Source organism: Pundamilia nyererei, unplaced genomic scaffold (genome assembly GCF_000239375.1).
Source record: "Pundamilia nyererei isolate P.nyererei 1_Seehausen unplaced genomic scaffold, PunNye1.0 scaffold00079, whole genome shotgun sequence".
NCBI lineage: Eukaryota > Metazoa > Chordata > Actinopteri > Cichliformes > Cichlidae > Pundamilia > Pundamilia nyererei.
The window spans coordinates 660421-678144 of NW_005187480.1; the positions used below are offsets into that span (position 1 = coordinate 660421).

At 41.7% G+C, this 17724-nt stretch overlaps 1 protein-coding gene across 1 annotated transcript in view; it reads left to right on the forward strand.

Moving 5' to 3' along the window:
- mgat4b (alpha-1,3-mannosyl-glycoprotein 4-beta-N-acetylglucosaminyltransferase B) overlaps nucleotides 1–17724 on the forward strand; it is a 119828-nt gene that overhangs the window by 49813 nt on the left and 52291 nt on the right. Inside the window, exons 2-3 of the mRNA XM_005737740.2 lie at nucleotides 15262–15441; nucleotides 16805–16948. Of these exons, the coding sequence (XP_005737797.1) occupies nucleotides 15262–15441; nucleotides 16805–16948 (324 nt within the window). The remainder of the gene's footprint in view (nucleotides 1–15261; nucleotides 15442–16804; nucleotides 16949–17724) is intronic.

Below are 17724 nucleotides of genomic sequence, written 5' to 3' on the forward strand. Positions count from 1 at the left end.
ACACACACACACACACACACGCTCTCTTCATATGATGAAGTCATGGTATTAGATGATACTCTGCTCCTCGGAGATGATCCAGGCCTGTGCAGAATCGATCTGCAGACTTCTCCGTGCAGAGCAGCCGGCCTGATTTCGGAGCTGTAGTCGAGTTTTTCATGGGATGAATCCCTCCCATCCTGGAGTGAATCCCCATGAGGACCACTGCTCATTAACATGCATCCAGAGCCATTGTTGGGATCTTGAAACATGATAATTGCAGAAGGTTGCTGGAAAATAAAATAAGCTTAAGATGCGTAATTGTGCTCTGCTAAGCAGTTATGGTCAGGCGTTCAAAATAAACACAATTAACTTTTGCATCAGCATTTATGATGTTAGTGGAGTTTGAGAAGCAGCCTGCATGAGGAGGACATCCGTCTTGGTGATTTGAGAGTTATAACCCTGCTTCTCATCATGTCAACATGTCAACCCCATCGTGGTTTTCAGACGAGTGGGAAGCAGCTGGCAGGTGAATTAGTGCTTGCAAAATCTGAGGCCACGGTTTCCTCTGGGGTGGGGAGGTGGGATTTTGCCCCAGCCGAGGTACACTAAGCACACTGCTCAAAAAAATGAAAGCAACACTTTGTAATCAGAGTATAACATCAGGTCTTTTAAACTTCTGGGACATTGATCGGGTCAGTTAAGTAGCAGAGGAGGGTGTTAATCAGTTTCAGCTGTGCTAGAGGGGTAACAATGAGACCACCCCCAAAACAGGAATGGTCTCACAGGTGGAGGACACTCATATATTTTCCCTTCTCATATTTCTGGCTATTTTTTCCACTAATTTGCATTTGGCTAGGGTCAGAGATTGGACAGGTAGACCAACTCCTCTAGGATGGCTCCTTGCTGGCAGAAGATTTGCTGTCTCTCAGCAGAGTCTCAAGGGGATGGATGGTTACTGTAGGAGAGCTGGACGGGGCTGTAGAAGGTCCTTGACTCATTACTGGGACTGGTATCTGCTTCTTTGTGCAAGGAGGAGAGGATGAGCGGTGTGAGAGCTACAAAATTACCTCCAGCAGGTTGCTGGTGGGACCCCCCCAGGACACCATCTGTCGTCTCATTAGCAGCATGCTGGTTGATAATTTTCACTCCTAACACATTAGTCAGTCCATATCAGTACAGATATCCAGCATGATTGTTTTAAAATCGTTCCTTGAGTGTATCTCTAAGCTTTCCATTCACCAATCAAAGTGTGGCCATGAACTCTGGGGATGCCTGGGCTCATCCTCATGGTGCACACACCACATGTGAAGTAAAACACAAACAGTCGCCTCTAACAGCCAATGAGACAAAGAGCAAGCCACCAGACCTTCATAGCAAAACGTTTTCAGTACTCTCTATGAAGTTTTTCATCACTTTTCTCCAAACCTTCTCCTTTTTTCCGTATCTGATACACAGTGTTGGGAAGGTTACTTTTAAAATGTATTCCATTACAGATTACAGATTACATGCCCCAAAATGTATTCTGTAACGTATTCCGTTACGTTACTCAATGAGAGTAACGTATTCTGAATACTTTGGATTACTTGATATATTATCATGCTTTTTTACAACTACATGAATGTACTATTGCTGTGTGATTTATTACTATTACTGAAGGTTACTCACCATATCAATAGCAACTAGATGTTTAAATATTAATATAAAATGAGTAACAGCAGGTTGATGTTGGGTAAGGCTTGTGAGTACAAGAAAACAATTATTAGAATACAATGTGTTAAATTTGCTTAGATAAGAGGGTCCAGCAGTAGATGAGAGGAATAAGGAATGATTTGTCTGTGTGTTATATTTTGGGCTTAGCTGTGGCCTGAGAATGTGAGTAATTGTTTAGAGGGAAAGGAATTTATGGACACTGGGGGTCTGCCTGTCATAAAAGGAGACAGGAAGCTACAGGTGGGGATTGCTGATGCTTGTACCTTTAATAAAAACTCATAATTGTTATAAACTTAGAAGTAGGTTTGCAGGAGACTCTCCACCTTAAATGTAAATGTAAGACAACGAGAGGCCAATGGCCGAGTGGATGCAGAGTGGGGGTCTCAGTGTTTGTAATATGTTAACTCTGTTTTCTATGTTGTGTAGAGGAATTTGGTGTAGCTCGGGTGAGGAGATTACTTTTATGACCCGCAGGAAGTCACGTACACAGAGACACACACACAGTGCTTTGACTGTTACACTCACACACCCACATGCACACTCACTCACGTGCACTCACACATACACACAGGTACGCGCATACAGTCACTCACGTGCACTCACATAGACATACGGGTACGCGCGCACACACAGGCACTCACGTGCTCGTGCATACACACACAGACACAGAGTTTGCAGGACACCATGGGGGGTTTTATGGTAGGGTTGCTTCTACAAAACTGTGTTTCACAGACAATGGAGTGCAGATCTGCAGAGGGACACCGGCCGTGCATGTCTTCCCATCTAGAAGATGCATGCTTAGCTGAAGATGAATGAAGATGAATAAAGGTTTTGTGAAATGACTACTGAGTCCGGTGCCGTCTCTGGAGGCCTCGAGGAATAAAAAAGAACCGGGGTGAAACTGGTTTCGCAGGCTAGAATAAACCCCCGAGGGAGAACCAGAACTCGCTAGAGGTTGTGAAGAGATTGGCGCTAAAACAACTTGGCATAACTTTTGACCTATGAATCATGCTAAGCTACTGTGGTGGAGGCCCATAATAAAAATATCCACTTTTTTCACAAACATCAAACCATATGGCATCTCCATAATCTCACGCTGAAATCACATTTTCCGTAGACGGCAGCATCTGTGCAAGGTGTGCTCATTGGAGACTTAAATGGACACCTGATGAGAAGCATGAATTTTCCTTCTTGTTGGTGTAAAATCGGAAAGAGCTCTTTAAAGTCATCCTGACAGAAACACCTGGCTGAGCAGATGGATCCTTTTAAGACTTTGCTTCTGTCTTCTTTCCTCCGTCGGTCTGTCTTTAGAATTGGAGCAAGAAAACAGACGCCGCCTTTGCTTTTGTCATCATTTCAGCGTTTTTGGCTAGTGTGCTAATGCTCCTAACAGCTTTCTGCCTCTTTGTGTCTGCCTGCTCTTTAGTTTCTGATGGGTTTTTTTGCTTTTTCAGTTGCTCGTCTTTTTTTTCCCCTTGGCATCGAGCTCTCAGAGTTTCAGTCCGTCTGGCTCGAGTGCTAATGTTCCTACCGGTCCGCTGCTCTGATCTGTGTGAATTAATGGAAGAAAGGAAGAAAAGCCCTTTGTTTTGGTTCGTTCTGCTGTTCGAAGCTGACTGTAGTTTCTGTTCACCTCCTCCTGTTTTCCATCACCGCTGCTACAGCCACGATCCTGGCAGATATTTGCTGTTGTTCATAACTAAAGATAAGGTGCGGGATCTTGGCATGAGGTTGACTTTACAGAAGGTGAACCAAGGACAGAGAGAGGGAGACTTCTCACTTTATAAATCTGTGTGAACAGCAGAGGTGGATTGTGGGAGTTGTGTGAAAAATCACAGGCGAGGTGTGAACTTTTAGACTTTGCCTCACTTTCCTCAAAATTTTTATTCAGCTGTGTTCAAATATACAACAGAGCATGTTTGAAAAAGAGGTGTGGTGCTGGTTATTCATGAAACTTTTTGATTTCAGTTTTTGTCATGATGACCAAACAGCTTGTCTGGAGTCACTGTAACATCTGAAATGTGGATTTATTTTCATGCAGAAGGTCACGACGTGGCACGATTTCAGTTTTGTTGTGTGTGTCAGAACAATGAGGCGACTGCTGAATGTTACAGGTGTTACAGGAGTGACACATCTCCTGTTGTCAGGCCTGCAGGTATCAAGCTGTTGTTCTCCTTTATCTCATAGTGGACAGAAATTATTTTTGGAGTGGCACAAATAATTTGTGTGGCATCAGATTTGACGCAGAACAGCTGATTGTTCTGTAAAGTTCTGGAGTTCAGGTTATTTTTACTTCCAATAGTGTTAACATACTACACAGGTCAATGACTAGATTTTTTAAAAATTTCATTGTAAATGGGCTAAAGCAGTTAATTAAAAGTAGTCTAACATAAATGTAAATCCTGTAATTTGATTATTATACTAAACCATGTAACTTGGATGGATTAGATGCCGGTGTGACCACAGTGCGCACGTCTGATGTCGCTCACAGTGATCCAAGGGACCGCTCAGGGAGTTTGTGTGTTCGCTCAGACACGTGAAAAATTAGAGGGAACATTGCTCACCACTGTCTCCCCCTTGTAGCAATGCCATGCAATTACATCCCTAACTTTAAATGAAAGTGCAATACCACCATAAAATAAGACCTTTTACATCAAAAAAACAATTTACAAACAAATTACAATTGTGACCATACACTTGTGGGCATCACACAAACGTAGGGGGCTGTCTCACACACTAAGGTATGTTAACGTGAACACTGCAAGTGGCCAATCAAATTGTTGTGATGTCATAGTTTTGCAACATGGAACTCGGATTTGTTGGAGGCACGAGTAACCGTATTCGGACCGTATTTGAATGCTCTGTATGCTAAGTTATCAGCTAATGCTAATGCAGCAGCTGTCAGTCAAGAGGCCACGCCCCTAACAATGCAAACTTTAAGTGTTAATACAATTTAAAAAGGCAAGTTGCAAAATAAATTCACCACCTATACAGCTGCTATGAAGGGGGAAACTATTTATAGCAACGAAAACAGTTTTTGTATCAGGCTGCAAACATGTTTATTTCTACTGTAAAATTTCCTCTACGGGGACTGACTCACTGCTGCAGCCTCTAGTGGACATTAGAGGAACTGCAGGTTTTGCTTAAAGAGCTCTTTATCTGGCAGACTAATGAACCATCTTAGAACCCGAGCTTCAGTTCCAGCGAGGGAAGTTAAGTTTGGATTTATTGAACAGTGATTATCAAGTCAAACACAGTCTGTGGATGCAGGTTGATAACCAAGCTAGCTAGCTTTAGCTGATAACTGCATTTTGGGGCCTTAGTGGTTAATGTTTGAGCAAAGCTTCAAGCTGATGAGATGAAATGTGAGTAGTTTCTATGTTGCTTGTGTAAAATGAATCACTCATTCTCTCCTGAGACCCCCCCCCCCCACACACACACACACATTCACTCTAAAGCTGGCGGTTGGATGATGTCATTATTTTGATGCTCCAGCCTTGACTTGCCAAGTGTGTTAACATTCCTCACATACTTTCCTGCTTGTGTGTATGTGTGTTTGTGTGTGAGAGAGAGTGTGGAGGGGGATAATTGACTTCCTGTGACACTGCCTGACTGAAAATCACAGGTTGACACCTGTTTATTCTCGCTGACGCATTCCAGCTGTTTCTTCTTCTGTTCACTCGGAGAAGGAGGTGGAGGGCCTTTACACAACAACACAAACACAGATACACACAACAACACAAACACATGTATGTATATATGGACTTCCAAAGATCCACAAAGACCCACTCAGACCTACTGTTAGCAGTTAAACTCATCCTACAACAGCATTTCCATCCACCTCGCCAACGTCCTAGCTCCCCTCGTGGGGAACACACCCCATCACAAAACTCCACTGGCTTCCGCAACGAGGTCCAGGAACTTACCCTGGATCCAGATGAAATCAAAGTGTCCTTTGGTGTGGTCTCACGCTTCACTTGCATATTTGTAACCGAAGCAGTAGAGACTACACAGTCAACACAAACACATGCCTTCCCCTGTAAGAGCACATGGATTACTGCAGTTTACTCCAAACACAAACGCAGTGATGAGGCACGAATTGCAGAGGTTGAGAGAGTGAGCCGGGGCTTCGGTGCATTCAGCTCGATTTGGAATTAAAGCTCAGATTGGCTGAGTGTAAGTGCCGCTGATGGATTATTAAGTCTGTGCGTTATTTTTGTCCGACAAACAGGACTACACTAAGGACGGGGAGGTTAGCTTGGATCTTCCAGTGAAGTCTGACGTGATGGAGCTGTTATTAAAAGTCAAACAGCGTGACACTAATCTGCTCTCAGTTTGAAGCATCTCTCATAAACTCACATATTTAGGTTTATTCCCCGCGGTTGGGCCGTTCTCGGGTGTTTGCTTCAGCCTGTTCTCGTCTCCAGAGTGTCACTTGGCACCATCTTGTCCTAATGGCAGCGAATCTCATGGCACAGTCACTCCCAACTCGTCATTTATCAACAAACATGGTCACTGTTGCAGTGCCGCTGTAACGCTAAAGCTGCAATAAGGCGGTTTATATTGCGAGCGTGGTATTTGTGGCCCCATGGCTGGGTGGCTCTGTGGGAATGACCTTGGAGCTCGTGATGATGGCTGCTCCGGTCGGACAGTTATGTTCACATAAATGTAAAGTACATTGTTTTTCTCCTGCATTCGGGGTTATTTGTCCTCGAAGCACTCTGTGTGCATGTGCGTGATTCTTTTTGCTCTCCGAGCTGCTCAGTGGTTTTGTCGATAATGAACTGCCATCACGCCGCTCTGGGACCACGACCCTGCCATCACATCGGGCTGACTCAGCAGCTTTATTTCCTTCTCTCCTCTTCTTTTTCTAATAAACACATCAGTCTGACTCAGAAGGCAAATCACCGAGCGCCACTTTCCTGTCAGCCGTCCTTCGTGTCCTGTTGACATCCTGTTCGACATTTTGGGGGTCCCACGGGTCCATTCTGTGTGTCAGAGTGTTATTTGGAGAAGTGCTCTTCCTGTTTCATCTCTTCCACCTGACTTTCTTCCTGTTGGAATAATAATAATGTGTTCATCGTGTATGAAGGGCTAATAACTGTTAATTTGGTTCAAATGATGGGAACTGCAGAGACAGCTGACGGTTGTATTCCCTCATTTATCACTCGCTGATTAAACACCATCTGCTGGGGGGTAAGGATGGAGAGAGGAAGACAAGGGGCCAGCGGGCCGGAAGACCCTTCATTAGGGACCTCGTTAAAAAGTGCCAGACCAATCTGTCCGCGATGCTCAGCCATGTGAACGCACCGCCCAGTTTCTCTCTGTGAGCACGACACGAGACCGAACACTCACTGAAAAATAAAACTTTATTAGCAGTCCTCAGCCGTCTCCACTTCATAACATGAAAGCAGCGGGAGTGACTGTAAAAGCTCAGCTGAAACGCATTTATCAGTAAAAACAACTTTTAATGTTTAACCCTGCATGTGAGGCTTTCTGTTTCTGTAACACTCCATCACACAGGTCCTGTTATTCCCCGTTTCTTGGATGCCCGCATCAGAAATGTCCTAAAAAACACAAACTGCCGCTATTAAGTTTCAAATGACAGGAAATTTCCAAGAAGGTCCTGCACAGTCTGGCATTTAAAAGGGGAAAGGAGCACGAGTTGGTGCATGAACTGTTAAAAGTTAATTTGATTTTGAGGTTTGGAAGTGGACGTATGTCAGGGTGACTTCTGAGTGGGTCAAGCTTTACAGCACAGAATAGAAGAAGAGAAAGCGAAGTAAAAAATGCTAAGTGCAAAAAAAATGGTCTTTTCTTCAGGACCTGAACAGAGTCGATAGGTTTTGTTGTTCTGCACATCATTTTAAATCAGACGGTCGAGATGTGCCCGATGTGCAGACATTCAGCTTTAATTCAACGGGTTCAACAGAAATGAATTTCAGCCATTGTTATATTTTTATATACAGCAATTGGATGATTGACTGACTGGCAGTTTCATGGCCAAGCGAGGCCTGTTCCCTCATTATTTTGTAGCAAACCAAACAAAATAAACCCATTAGAGACTAAGAGCAATCTGGTTCTTTTATTGATAGGAACAAATTCACTGCAACACCAAAAGACCAGAAGGTCCACAGACGACAACCGAAGTGCATGATGACAGAATTATTTCCATGGTTCAGAGAAACAACTTTACAACACCTAACCAAGTTGACAGCACTCTCGAGGAGGGAGGCGAGTCGTCATCAAACTCTGCAATCATAACTGTAAATCCAGAGCGCTCACAGCAAGGTGCAAGCGCTGGTTGCACTCAAGGAGAAGAAATCCAGCTTCTTCTTCAGACTCATAAAGCTGACTTTAACTAATTTAATTACATGTAAATATAAGAGTGAAATTTTAAACTAATCTGGTCAACTGAAATTATTTGATTGGTATAAATTTAGTTTACACCAAGAAAATTGTCTTTAATGATTAATTATCTCAATAAATAAACCTTTGTTTTTATACATTTCAGTTGCATTTTGCTCAGAATGATTGAATTACTGAATCCTGGACTTAGACGTTAGAAGAGCTGCAGGTTTTGCAACCTAAACGTTGGCTTCGTTTTTCAGCCTCAGGTCGTTGCTGGATTGGGGATTACGGGGCTGAAGCACATATTTTAACTACACGAACACACTGCAGGGCACCGTGTTAGTGTCACATTTTTTGACATTTTGTCAGCTGTTATCTTCTCTTAAATGTGTAAAAAAAACAATAAAATAATCCTAGTTTTTTGATGATAGAACCTACTTATATTTATAGGAGTGTTTAAACCTCAGAACCTAAGAACACACGTATAAACACATACAGGTCTGTATAGATCCGGGTCTGATAAATGTCAGACTGATGATTGGCATTTAATGTATTGATTGATCAGTGAGGAACAGCTGAACTGATTTTTAGTCCTCGTACTTCTTCCTGTTCGCTAAAAGAACCACAAGGCCATTAACTGTGAGTCATCCTGAGTGTGTGTGTGTGTGTGTGTGTGTGTGTGTATAGGGTAATCTCATTACCTGTGATCGGTGGCTTTTATACTATTACACACACACACACACACACACACACACACACACACACACACACACACATACATTACTACAGTATGACTCAACCTGTCTGCCCTCCACACTCTGCTCAGAATTGTGTGTGTTGTGGTATTACAGTGTGCAGGATTACTGTGTATTAGTGATGTTTGTCCTAGGGGTGGGTTTTTATAATTGATTTATCGGTTAAAATCGATTCTGGCTTGGATGACGTAAAATCGATTCATTAAAATCCTGAATCGATTTTTTAATATAAATTTATTTTGCCCGAAATGCCAGAATCTCAGGTGAAATCTCACAAAATTTCAACAACCACTAAACAGCTAAGACAGTAAATGAGAGCAGGAACATGGATTCTGCACAAAGACTTAAACACACAGCGCGACCCGCGGATCAGAATCAGTTAGATGTCGCCTTTCTCACAGTCGGGGCTGAAAGCCGACAGCTCGCTGACTCTGATCTGTCGGCGGGTCCGCGCTTTGTGTTCACGCCCTTTATGCGCTGTTTCTAAAGGTGTTAGTTTGATGTCTCTCCAGACAATATTGACCGAACCAGCAGCAAAAGAAGATCCAAACTATGCTTCACATAAACATCGTCATGTATTCACTCTGACTTTTACTGTTTTGCTTCTACCACGATGCACAGCTCTCTCTCTCTCTGTGTACTTCAAGAACAGTTTCCCGTCTAAAAATCTGTTTTCTTCATTATTCGCTTGCTTGTTACGCACAAGTCTGCCGTTGTTTACAGCGCTGTCGGCCGACGTTTTTTTTCTTTTTCGTTTTATATACTTCCGAAAAGAAAACCTAATTTCTGCCGTTCAATACTGAACAAATTCAAACTTTTTAAAATTATGCAAAATGCAAAACGCTTAGCCGTGAGTCTCTATAAATAATAAAACCGCTGTAACTTCAGACGTAATGTTCATGTGTTGATTAATGGTTTTCTTTCGTTTTTGATGTACTGCAGAATATTTTTATAAAATCCCAGGCCAGGAAAATCACCTTCATGTTTTTCTGTGTTTTATCTTCAGCTACTTTGACACAAAGGCCTCTGCTGTGACGCTCACACCTTTGATAAAGTCTTGCTTGTGTCAGCTTCCTTTTTATAGATACAAAAATATGTAAATGTACTGTTCTGTACTGTTCTGTACTGTTCTGAATTATAATATTTCTGACTGTCAAAATTTCCCAGATTCGAATCGAAGTGAATCGAATTGAATCGAATTAAATCGAATCGTGGATTGAATCGATTCGGGACCTTGTGAATCGGCATTGAATCGATTCTAGAAATCAGTGACGATACCCAGCCCTAGTTTATCCATCTCTCTGTGCATGTTCTTGTGTTACTAAAGTTGTGGGTACAGAAATCACATTGTGGGGAATCGATGTGGTACTCGTAATGCAGGTTTTTCAGTTTTAGGCTTAAAAATTAAATAGAGGGAAAAAGTGTGAACATGTACTTGTACATATATGTTTGTGAGGACACGTGGGAGTTTTGGGACCTTTCGCATGAGGACGTGCGCAAAGTGGGGACATTTTCAGGCTGTTGCAGTGTTCAGACTAGTGCCTCCGTGTTGTTTCCTGTTATTGATCTTTTTGCATTGATTAATTACTGAAAGAAAACAAGCACACAAATGACATCAGTCACTGGAGAGGAGGAGGGGGTCAAAGGTGAGACGTGAATGCCCCATGTCCCGAGTTTTGTGCCTCGTTAATTCAACGTTGTTTGCTGGATGTAACCAGATGATAAACCTCTGATATCTATGTATGCTGTTCTTATTAAATTCACGCCTCAGTTCTTCAACAGACCAAACGTCATCATAATTTTGAAGAATTTTGACTATACAGATGTTTAAAGGACAACATCTGTATGCTTCAACCTTTGGATGGAGCATCTGCTCTTCCACTGGTTCCCCCATATTAGACAATACTGAGACGGAGAGTCTGGCTGCTTTTATATGTTTCACATTTATCCAGCAAAGAATGGCTTTATATATGGCACATCATAATAACATGTATTCATGTGCTTTACAGTTGGATTAGCAGTCTACTTTTTTGGGTTTTGTACCATGTTGTAACATACATACATACATGGGAAGAGGTAGTTTTAAAACACAAGATTGCATAATAATAATAATAATGATGGATTGGATTTATATAGCGCTTTTCAAGGCACCCAAAACGCTTTACAATGCCACTATTCATTCACTCTCACATTCACACACTGGTGGAGGCAGCTACGGTTGTAGCCACAGCTGCCCTGTGGCAGACTGACAGAAGCGAGGCTGCCATATCGCGCCATCGGCCCCTCTGGCCAACACCAGTAGGCGGTAAAGTGTCTTGCCCACAACGACCAGGACACGGGCGACCTTCCGGTTACAGATACGCTTCCCAACCCCCTGAGCCACGGTCGCCCCGTGATGAGTGCATTCTCTGTTTCCAGTAGCTGCCAGCCAGTATCTAGGCCCGTGTGACTGAGGCATCACTGGTATGCTTGATCTGCACCTGGACTTTCCTAAAAAAACTGAGCTGAAGCTCACCTACTTTCATTTCTTTTTTCACGTTTGCCATTTTTAAAGCCATTAAGCTGCTTTCTATTATATTTTTTACTATTGTTGGTAGGACTCAGAGTTGCCCGTGTAGCTTAAAGTTAGGCTAAAAAGGCTAACAGATTATTTCCCCTCACTTTACACTTGTTGTTTTCATGGCAATAAAAGTAAACAATGAATAAATAAATTCATTAATAAGTGATGAATTACTGTAGGTTTAATAAACACAGTGACAACATCCAGCTAGACCAGCGCATTGTCCTGACATGTCGTGAAAGATTTAATTTACAGCTGTTTGTAGTGTTGAGGTTTGAGTCTGTGTCACCTGCATTGTGCGATCTGTATCCATACAGATTGTTTGGGTTTAAAATGTCTCTTCCGATAGTAAGATGGCAATAGAGTTTACTGTGCTGCTTAATTTAACCATTTACACAAAAATATAAACTCTTTTAATAACTGAGCTTTTTTTGGTGTTTACTGTCTGCTCTAACAAACTCCCGGTCTATGCTAATAGCGCCCGGAAAATATTTCTCAAAATTTCTACAGTTATTAAATATTACGAAGGATGTGAAACCACTGCTGGAACAAAAGCCTTTGCAGAAACACAGTTTCACTGTTTAACAGACCAACTGCTGCAGGAAGAAGATTATTTCATCAGCGCAGATAAATAACTGGGCAGCAGCATCATTAAAAACTCATCAGCGAGGAGTGTGTGTGTGTGCGCGCTCATAAATTCACTGCAGTTATCAGCCAAACAGATGTGACCATTGTTCTCATTAATGAGGGTTTACAGGAATAATTACAGCAAAATGAGGCGCTTTCTGAGTGATTTTACTCTCCGACTATTAAAGTTCAGCTGACAGACAAACTGCAGCACAGCTCTGGTTAGCGTTCGTCCAGACCCGTCTGGTAAAAAGTTGTGAGGTCTGAAGTGTCGGCTGTAAACACTTCCTGACCCTTATCACCAAGTTTCATTTCTTCGTTACTCTACAGGGAGCTTGAAGTGCTCGGGGCTTGTTAAGCTTGGGCGGGTTGAGCTTTGGGGTCAGGAAATTTGAACCATTAAAAATCAGGTGTTGCTGAATCCCTCGGATCAAGCTGATCTGAGGCCAAACGAACGCTGGCACTCAGAGGACACTCAGAGCTTTCTGTGCATGAGTCTGTTTATCCTGTGAAGCGTGGTTACCACAGTAGTATCCACATGGTGTACTCATGACAGCGTTAGCTCCTCTAAGCTGGTCGGGGTTGTGGACAGATGTGGACCTTGTTTCCATGGAGAGAAGAGGGTCAGTCGGACAGACTTTGGTTTTTAATTCAACAATTTGGACACTAATTTGATGCCTAAATGTTTGTGAACAGATGCTCAGGAAGACAGACGTATTAGTGGAGCCTGTTTATTAAATATAAACATTTTAAGCCACTTACATTTATCTGAGTAAGTCAAGACGTTTGGAGCGAGAGATCGGGATTTTGAGTTTCCTGCTGATTTTGTTTTTCTTTGATCTTCTTCTCTCTAAATCAAAAAAATCAATTGTAATTGAATAATAATTAAACAATTTAAAATGATTGAAAACAAACTTTCTCTTACTATCCAATAATACCAACATCAGCAAAGATTTCAATTTTAAATAAATAGTTTTTTTTACCAAAACAGAAAAAAATCTATAATAAAATAATACATTTTCTTTATAGGCGCCTTTAAAGACCCTCAAGGTCACCTTATAATAGTACACAAAGTAGAATAAATAAATAAAAACATAAGGTAAATGGAAAAAAAACAAGCATGAAAGTATAAAAAATAAACAAGGTAAAAAATAGACTAAGACAGAATCAGGAGACAAAACTGAAAGAATAGGAAAAAAGGGAAAATAATTTAGTGTGTTTTAAACTGAAGCAAATGCTCAGGTTCATATTAGCAAGCAAGCAATTTATTTATATAGCACTTTCAGTCAACTCCCAGCTGAAAGCAAAGTGCTGTACACTTGACAAAAGACTTAAATTAAAACAATAAAATCGGCACATTAGATTAAATTAAAGCAGTAAAATCAGGGTCAAACTGTGTCATAAGCCAAGGAATAAAAAAAAACATTAAAACGATAAAAGTGATATTCAGGTGAATGGAGGAGACGAGCAACAGCTGAGTAAAACCACACCTAATCATAAACTAGTCCTAACTGCTGCGACTGATGGTTTGGAACAAACGTCATGAACTGAAAATGTAAAAGAGAGGAAGTACGGCTGAGTTTGTCGACGTTATCTCGTGTTTGACGTTTGAGGTGGAGGTTTTTTCTGTTTCTATATTTGTGTTTCTAGATTTAAAATAATAAAAACAGAATAAAATGAAGCTTTTTGTGAAGAGCGAGCGCCTCTTCTTCCAGAATAATTAGTCACGTGAACCCTGTGGGCGTGTCAGGAAGTACGTGAGCTCTTTCTCTTCATGCAGTTTTCCTTTTTGTTGATTCTTTGGCGATAAAATGATGAATAAAAAAACTGATAAGATTAACATAGAAAAGTGTCTCCTGTAAAACAAAACAAAACAAAAATAGGAACAGGTGACACTTTGTGTGAAGCTTTGTTCAAAATAACAGCGTGTCTCTGTCTGTAGACGAGGTAAGCGCACCGACCGCCCTCCGTCTTCTGTATATCGAATTCAGTAAAACTGTTAAATTAAAATGTGTAAAGCTCATTATCTGCAGGCTCAGACTGAGAAAAGTTGAGGCCAAGCTGTTCATGTTGACACTTCTTATTTTTGGAGTCTCAGTCGGATGTATTACAGCTGGAGGGCTGAACAAAGTGAACGGGGACGTCTGCGTGTGAGCCCAAAAGGGATTAGTGCAGCTTTACCTCCACATAGCATTAACTCAGTGAGGGATGATGGCAGGATGATGGACGGCCGGATGCTATTTGCTGCGGCAGATGAAGGATTTAGCTTTTTATTTCCATGTTTTTACCCAGATTATGTCCTTTTTTCCCTCCTACCTGTTGATGATGACGATCTGGCACAGTCCTATACACTCTGTCTGCCTTCAGAGTAATCCCATGAAGCCTCAGTCTGTCTCTGTTTTCCTGTCTGCCACTCAGCGCTGACGGAGAATATGCACAAGTGTAATAAAACAGCGACATGCGCCCATTAATAAACCTGTATTGATTTTACTTCTTGTGTTTGCACACGGCTTGAGTCAGATTACAGCTTCATTATAGACACAGGACTAAAATTGAAATATATCCTGTAAAAGAACAATGCAGAAAAATACTCCACAGCAAGTACAAGTTTACCTGATGTTTGTCCAATCTGGCAGAAAAAAGCATCATTCCATTGTTAGCCCTGCAGACCCTGAACTTTCTTTAAATTTGGAATAGATGGTTTTGTATAACGCAAGAATTCTCAAACTTCCATCAAAATATCCAGTAGGATGAAATTATGAACACTTGGTCAGCTTTACTGTAAAAGCAAAATGAGGGCCGACTCAGTTTGGAGGTTGAAGTGGCCGTTTGAGAAACTGCAGGTTTTGGCACTTTTCAGTCAACTTCATGGTCAATCCTGCAGGACATCATGCTTCCACCTGACCCACAGTGTGCAATATAAACATTTAAAAAGCCGATTGTAAGTCTTCGTACATACCGTGCAAGCGAGATATCATTATTTGCTTCGTCGTTAGTTTTATTTTTTTGGTCCTGGATGTTGATGGTTGTTTGTGACCGTGTTTGGTCAGATGTTGATCTCTGATGTCCACATGTCAACGTTTCACTACATCAATGGTGCGAGTTTGGACGGACAGACTTAAACTGCTTTTACTGCAATTTATTGTTTTTTCAAAGAAAGGCATCAAGTGGATTCTTGCTTTTGCTGTTTGTGGGACTTTTTTTCTTTTTTTAATTACATGAGTTCACCTGAACACATGTAATAACCTCGTCCCCTCCTCTCCTCTTCGTATGCAGGAGATGTGGTTGATATCTACCAGAGGGAGTTCTTGGCGCTGAGGGAGCGCCTCCACTCGGCCGAGCAGGAGAACCTGCGGCGCTCCAAAGAGCTGAACCTGGTCCTGGAGGAGATCAAGAGGGCAATCGCCGAGAAGCAGGCGCTCAGAGACATCAACCGCACCTGGAGCAGCCTCTCGGGTCAGTTTTGATCAGCTGTAAAACAGCCTGTTTCATTTTAAGCGTTGTTATCAATAAATTGCATGACTTTTGTCTCACTCCCATTTCTTCTTGTTGCATGTTGAAAATCTACTTGCAACCTTGTTAACTTCCAACCACGCAAAATATGATTTTTTTGCCATTTTTCAAGTGGTCTTTCAATGTAGCTTGCCATCACCAGTGTGTGAGTGTGTGAATGTGTGCGTGAATGGGTGGATGACTGGATATGTAAAGCGCTTTGGGGTCCTTAGGGACTAGTAAAGCGCCATATAAATACAGGCCATTTACCTTTTTTTTTTTGGTCTTAAACTTTTGATCGGGACTGTGTTTTATATCTTGAATTTGCCTTTTTCCATCATCGTACTCACATCTACAGCTATTTTAGTGCTGTCATTTTTTCCTTTATCTTTACACTTTATTTGATTTTGAAGGTCGTTTCACACGAGTTCTGATTAAAGTGTTGTTCCTTCAGTCGACCAATAAAAATCAAAAGCTGACCTGATTAAATTTGTGATACTGACTTCTCTTTTAAACAGTCTCGACCTTCTGGGGTGTCAAACTCATTCTACTTCACAACTGAACCATTAAACCTATACTGCAGCTTTTAAGAAAACACCTTACAAATGTTCCCTTTTCTTGGTGTAAAGAAGTTTCAGTACATTTTTAAAATATCTTAATTATTTATTTTAAAAATATTCTGACATGTCTCAAGGAAAACATAAAGTTTTAACAATATCTCATTACCAGTTTGCTTCCCTTACAAAGAAACACTGCAGTCATACACTGTCTGAGGTCTGCCATTGATGGCGAGGGTTAAGTAGAGCCACTTTTAGGGGTTTGGGTGAAACACTCTAAGTCCTGTGTCATACCTTTCACAGTGTTGGGATAGACTGCGCTGGTAAAGTGCACAGTCGGCTCCAGCGACACACCTCTCATCTCTCATGATCTGGAAAGCGATTTTTGTTCGACCCCACATTTAAAATAAATCAGGTGCCCTTGAGACCTGAAGTCATGCAGTCACTCAGCATGCAGTGTTTCTGTCCTCGTCTCGCTGCCACGAAGCAAAAACTGAATAATGTGCTCAGTCAGAAGATGTGAAGAATCATCTGTAATCCATTTAAACTGATCTGTTTTATCTGCTGTAATTTACTCTGTGTGTGTTCAGAGGAGATAAAGCTCAATCTGATCTGTTAGCGTGCTCAGTTTACTCCGACTTCACTCCGACTGCAGGCATGTTTCTAAGTACTTTATATGAAAGTGTGATTCAGCCGGTTTAAGCTGGCGGCGGGGAGACCTGAATAAACGTGGCCTGATCTCTCCTGGTTTGGCCTCTGTGTGTCTGCAGAGGAGACGAGGCTGAAGCTGTGGAACGTGAGCAGCAGTAAAAACGTGCTGCAGCTTCCCTCCATCTTCCATCATCTTCCTCACCTGCTGAACAGAGAGGACAGCCTACAGCCCGCCGTGCACCTGGGACAGGGACGCACTGGAGGTAAAATCCATCACACCTTTTTCTAAGCACACCTGCATGGAGTTTGTTTGATTTAATAATCTTCACAGCCTGCAAATAGCCTGCTTTCTTGGAAGAAGATTTTAATTTTGTTGAAAAAAGATTTTAAATCTTTAGAAACTTTGAGGTTAAATAAAGGCAAGATCTTGTTTTATATAAAAAGATCTAAAGTTAATATTACAGAGCCTAAAATTAAGCCTTATATAAAGGTACATAGGCATAAGTCTAATGGATCTCAGTCTTTTTGGTAAAACTGTCTTAGCCTTCTTATGGCCAAGGGGTCCTGGCTGAACCAACAGCCCAGGCACTGTGCTCCTCTCCTGGGGCAGCAGCTCACCGAGGCCCCCTTATAAACCCAACATCCTCTGGCGAATAAATACAGAGCTGTGATCAAACAGGCTGACCAAGGTCACTCCTGAAGTGTGCGTGTTTGTGTGTGTGTGTGTCAAGCCTAATTTATTTTTAAAGCTTTTTTTCTGCTTAGTAAACCATTTTCTGACAACTCTGCTTTACACAGACGACATAAATACAGATAAAACCACAGAGAACAAACACATCAGAAAATGGAAGATATTTCTGTGTGTGTGTGTGCGTGCGCACAAGCAGTCAGATAAATTTATGATGCCCTGACTAAAACGGGTTAGTCGTGTGGAAAGTGCTTTATGGTGCAGCAGAGGACAGAGATAACCACCAAGAAAAGAAACACAGCAAGGAAATTATATATATTTATTTGTGTGTGTGTGTGTGTGTGTGTGTGT